Source organism: Micropterus dolomieu, linkage group LG02 (assembly GCF_021292245.1).
Source record: "Micropterus dolomieu isolate WLL.071019.BEF.003 ecotype Adirondacks linkage group LG02, ASM2129224v1, whole genome shotgun sequence".
In the NCBI taxonomy this organism is placed as follows: Eukaryota; Metazoa; Chordata; class Actinopteri; order Centrarchiformes; family Centrarchidae; genus Micropterus; species Micropterus dolomieu.
The window spans coordinates 28,418,132-28,423,774 of record NC_060151.1 but is presented as its reverse complement, the minus strand read 5'-3'; the positions used below and the strand labels follow the sequence as shown (position 1 = coordinate 28,423,774).

At 38.7% G+C, this 5,643-nt stretch overlaps 1 protein-coding gene, 1 long non-coding RNA gene and 1 other non-coding gene across 3 annotated transcripts in view; 1 reads left to right on the top strand and 2 right to left on the bottom strand.

Annotated features, from left to right (window-relative positions):
- Positions 1-1,240, bottom strand: part of LOC123960492 — a 5,048-nt gene extending 3,808 nt beyond the window's left edge. The window contains exon 1 of the long non-coding RNA XR_006822535.1: positions 1,036-1,240. This is a non-coding gene — a long non-coding RNA (uncharacterized LOC123960492). The remainder of the gene's footprint in view (positions 1-1,035) is intronic.
- Positions 1,241-1,831: 591 nt separating this feature from the next.
- Positions 1,832-1,903, top strand: trnat-cgu. The gene has a single exon. It is a non-coding gene; the product is annotated as a tRNA-Thr (tRNA).
- Positions 1,904-3,939: 2,036 nt separating this feature from the next.
- Positions 3,940-5,643, bottom strand: part of LOC123961460 (pentraxin fusion protein-like) — a 33,102-nt gene continuing 31,398 nt past the window's right edge. Inside the window, exon 5 of the mRNA XM_046036875.1 lies at positions 3,940-4,355. Within this exon, the coding sequence (XP_045892831.1) occupies positions 3,940-4,355 (416 nt within the window). The remainder of the gene's footprint in view (positions 4,356-5,643) is intronic.

Genomic DNA, 5,643 nt, shown 5'->3' with positions numbered 1-5,643 from the left:
CACGAACGAATCAGCACTTAATTGTTCTATTAAGATATTTATTTTGTTGAGGAAAAGGGACTGAAAAAACATTTACTACTCATGTTTTTTTGAAAAAAGATTTGATCATAATTGTTTAAAATGTTCTACCTCAGATCTGTAAAGTGACGCAATCAAGTGTTCTGACCATAAAGAAAAGTTGAACCACACAATTAACCATCTGGTTTCTTCAGTTTTCACTCAGGAGCAAAAATCAGCCTTTAAACTTAAAAGAAATAATGATCGACAATGGTCGTGATAATTATCGATATCTAACAGTATTAAATGTTTTTATCATGATATTGATCATGATCACCCAGCCCTAGGCAAATGTATACAAAAACCACACATTAAATAATTACATTGATGTAAAATGCAATGACAAAACAAGACATCCAATAACTAATCTTTGTTTAAATTGTAATTTCATTGGAATCATGACTTCTAACAGCACATTTGTTGTTAAGGATAACATGATATCAACTGACCTTCAGACACACACACATATATATATATATACACACACACGACATAAATACTGTAAAGGTTTATTTTTAGCTGCAAGAAATCTGCCTTGAGCTTCAATTCAAATTAAGGCCCTTTATGAAGTTAAACTTTATATTATTTGATATTATTTGAGACGCCGAATTGAAGAATAGCGTGCAAGAAGTATCAATCCATGCTTTGCCAAACATTCAAACTTGTCGATCAGCTTGATCTCGATCAGTTTTATTGATTCTACATGTTTTTAATAGAAATTTAACTTACATGCGTAACACGGCTTATGTTAAATGTGTTACACTAACAAACCATAACAACTTTAATTTAACCGAACATACTTGCAACCCCACGACTAGTTCAATAAGCAGGTAAATAACGTATCTTGCACAGAAAGTATGAAGTAAGTTATCCAACAGATCCATTGCTAGCAAGCTAACGCTTTAGCTAATGTACGGGCTTGTTGTTTTCCTACCAAACTACGTTACCACTGATTTTCCTCGAAGTCTTATTACTTACAGCATGAGCTACTCCCGAAATTGGCAAGTACCGTTACCGAACAATCTTCGCAATACCTGATGCATAACCATACAGGTTTCACATCATTGTATGACATAATGTAGCTGCCATGTTTCTGTTTCAGGGACAGATTGAAATCCCATCTGCTGTGAGCGACTTTGGTTACTTCCGGGTGTGTTCTCAGTCAAGATCGCCTTCTCTGCCGTATGGGGACAGAGCTGCGCCAAACTTCATATCGACTTTTGCGGTATTTAATGACTTCACCACCCACAAGCACAGGCTTAATAAAACACTTACCTAAGACATTTCACAATAACCAAGGCAGTCTTATGGGACATTCGGCGCCAAGCAATAATTCTGTCATGGTGCATTTTCATTTTAATGGGTTCACATGTCATCAGCTCCAATTTAAGCCTGTGATTGTCAATCCGGTCGACAAGAAATACATAACGTCAGCTAACACAAGAGAACACTTTCCAAAAGGGATAGAATCGTGCCTTAGGTGTAGCCTAATAGGTTTTGCTGAATGTCAGAGTGCTGTCGAGCAATATATATCATTAAAAGAACTTATTAAATTAACGTTAGTCTGTCTGCAGCTGGAAATCAAAGCGTCATAATAACAGTATATATTTTGAATGGAGTTTGGAAAACTATCCTTCCCCTCTGGGCAGATAGACTTTACAGTTTAAACAGAAGGTAAATAACATGTCTTATATAATATTTTCACAATATATAATCCTTTAACAGTAACAGGTTTTACTATAAAATGGTATAAAGTGCCCCATTTACATTGCCAGGCGCGGTGGCCAAGTGGTAAGGCGTCGGTCTCGTAAACCGAAGATCGCGGGTTCGAACCCCGTCCGTGCCTGTCGCCAGTGATATCAACACAACAACTTTTTCGTAGACATGACTACGTTGCAGTTTATGTGTTGTGATTGAATACAACTTCTACACATATCTCTCACAGAGAAAGTTTCTCAAGTCCACAAGAGGACGTTAAAACAACACTCAAGATTTTTATAGGCTATTCAATTTATCATAGTGTGAAGATAATGATATATCACTATGCATGTTGGACATTGGTATTTATCATTTGTCACAACATCTGAGTTGCCATTCAATATAATGATAAAAATCAATTGCACCACAGTGTTTTTCTGGCCTGGTAGAAAAAATCGTTGAATGACTGCAAATACTAGTTATTTTTAAGTATAAATAAGTTAATTGTAATAATTTAAAATATTAAAGTAAATTATAATTGTTTTTCGATTTTTTCCTAATATATTTTGAAAATGATATTTCTTTAAAACAAATTTCAAAAGGTCAGAGCCCCATGGCAAAAATGAGCTGCTGGAACCCTGTCAATCAACTCTGTTTCTTTCACTAGAAGAAAGATGTGCCCAACCCTAAACCGTGTGTGACATTACCCTGAGTGTAAAAAGCTCAGCAGCCAAACTTATGAAATATCAAGATAATAATCATGGTCAATAAGGAATAAGTGTGATCAGCATACTTACCTGGGATCTGGGAATGTTACCCCAGAAACTTTGTTTCAAACAGAGACTGTTTTTATTTATATAAAGAGAAACACGAAATTTAGGCAGTAAGTGACTATTACATAAAATGTAATTAAAAATATATATACAGTATATAAAGCTGTAAGACTATCAGGCATTCTGTGGCAATTGCTTTTAAATATTTATTCTCCTGTATATCAACTTTTCTCATTTAATGAAATCCCTGCTGAGTCAACACACATGATTTAGTCGCCCCTCCTCTTTTGTGTCTTTTGTTTGGGATGTAACCTCTTTAAAAGTGCAGACCTGTCACCTTTTCACCTCAGTGATAAATCCAATTAATGGGAATTGTTGGGTCTCTGTAAACAAGAGCACAAAGAGTACGGTCTAGACCTGCTCTATATGAAAAGCACAGTGAGATAACTATTGTTGTGAATTGGTGCTATATAAATAAAATTGAATTGAATTGATAAAGTATTTCATTTTATTTCAGTTATTAACTCTTTGACTTTAATAGCTTTTGTGTTTCAGCAGGTTTTCTGCTCATGTTCAAAACTTTCTGCACATTCAGAATCTATCCCACATATTTGTGTTCTCTGACACGTCGAGAAACAAGTGGTAACATTAGGAGACTAACGGCATCATTTAATGAGAATTCATAATAATTTTACCACTTACTTAGCTGTGCCTTAGCCGGCGTAATTGCTCGGCAAATATCTTCTTGATGAGACAAGCAGATAGATCGAAAATCGAAATCGAAACTAATTGAAAACACTGGTGATCAGGCAGAAATCTCACCACAAACCCGCACACGTTAACATCAGCATCTCTGATAAAGTGCAGCTCAGAGTCCCAAAGAGAGCAAGTTTGTGCTTCAGTGTTTAGATGTTCATATTGCAAAACTACCAATCAATCTGTCTGAGACTCACAGCCCATGCTCACAGTGCGAGGTGGGTGCACTTGGTTACTATCACAGCGTACGCTTCACGTCTACTTGAAAACTTTCTTTTGTGGCACCCTCCTGACATTTAGACCAGAGCTTTTGAGGCTCCTTGAGTTTTCGGGCCCCCGGGCTGTTTCTCTTTGTCTGGTTTGTAGTTTAGCCCCCCCGCAGCCCTGTACCCAGGATAAACAGTTGATGAGTGAGTGAGTGACTTATTTTCCACCACAACAAGCTTTTCCACCATACTTTTTTATTAATGTCATTGACATTGGTGCACAGACCTGCATTTTGATCAACAAATCATCTTCTTCATAAGCTGAATGTCATACAGGTGTATGTGGCTACATTGACTTCCATCGACTGCAGAGCTGTATATTGCGTTACTTGACATTATGACATCACCTACATTATTGCAGCATGTCATGTCGTGTGTTAGCATTAGAGCTACAGCTCATGGGTAACAACCTCTACCTTTCCATTAATTTTGAGCTGTGTGGTTTCCCAGTCAAAAACATTTCCTCTTGTCACTCTCTTCCCGGAGAACATGTCTTGGATCGTGCTGTCTGAGAGGACAGAGTCCCACAAATTAACATCATAGATCTCCCCAACAAAACTCTGTTTGGCATCAAAACCACCCAGATAAGAATCTGGATCTTGTCCGAGGAGAACCCTGCCTCCGGGCCGGACAGTGTGACCTTTCCTGTAAATTTTGGTCAAGCTTTTCTTCCCGTCCATGAAGAGGGCCGCCGCACCTGAACTGGAGTCCCAAATGACGCAGAGGTGGGTCTGCAGAGCACCGAGCTCAGGGACTTTGAAGAGAACCCCGTCTCCACTCAGGTAGAAGGACAATCTAAACACATACAGACGTGCTCAAATTTGTTGGTACCCTTACAGCTCATTGAAATAATGCTTCATTCCTCCTGAGAAGTGATGAAATTAAAAGCTATTTCATCATGTATACTTGCATGCCTTTGGTATGTCATAGAATAAAGCAAAGAAGCTGTGAAAAGAAATGAATTATTGCTTATTCTACAAAGATATTCTAAAATGGCCTGGACACATTTGTTGGTACCCCTTAGAAAAGATAATAAATAATTGGATTATAGTGATATTTCAAACTAATTAGTTTCTTTAATTAGTATCACACATGTCTCCAATCAGTAATCAGTCATTCAGCCTATTTAAATGGAGAAAAGTAGTCACTGTGCTGTTTGGTATCATTGTGTGCACCACACTGAACATGGACCAGAGAAAGCAAAGGAGTGAGTTGTCTGAGGAGATCAGAAAGAAAATAATAGACAAGCATGGTAAAGGTAAAGGCTACAAGACCATCTCCAAGCAGCTTGATGTTCCTGTGACAACAGTTGCAAATATTATTAAGAAGTTTAAGGTCCATGGAACTGTAGCCAACCTCCCTGGGCGCGGCCGCAAGAGGAAAATCGACCCCAGATTGAACAGAAGGATAGTGCGAATGGTAGAAAAAGAACCAAGGATAACTGCCAAAGAGATACAAGCTGAACTCCAAGGTGAAGGTACGTCAGTTTCTGATCGCACCATCCGTCGCTTTTTGAGCGAAAGTGGGCTCCATGGAAGAAGACCCAGGAGGACTCCACTTCTGAAAGAAAAACATAAAAAAGCCAGACTGGAATTTGCTAAAATGCATATTGGCAAGCCACAATCCTTCTGGGAGAATGTCCTTTGAACAGATGAGTCAAAACTGGAGCTTTTTGGCAAGTCACATCAGCTCTATGTTCACAGACGAAAAAATGAAGCTTTCAAAGAAAAGAACACCATACCTACAGTGAAACATGGAGGAGGCTCGGTTATGTTTTGGGGCTGCTTTGCTGCGCCTGGCACAGGGTGCCTTGAATCTGTGCAGGGCACAATGAAATCTCAAGACTATCAAGACATTCTGGAGCGAAACGTACTGCCCAGTGTCAGAAAGCTCTGTCTCAGTCGCAGGTCATGGGTCCTCCAACAGGATAATGACCCAAAACACACAGCTAAAAGCACCCAAGAATGGATAAGAACAAAACGTTGGACTATTCTGAAGTGGCCTTCTATGAGTCCTGATCTGAATCCTATCGAACATCTATGGAAAGAGCTGAAACTTGCAGTCTGGAGAAGGCACCCATCAAACCTGAGACA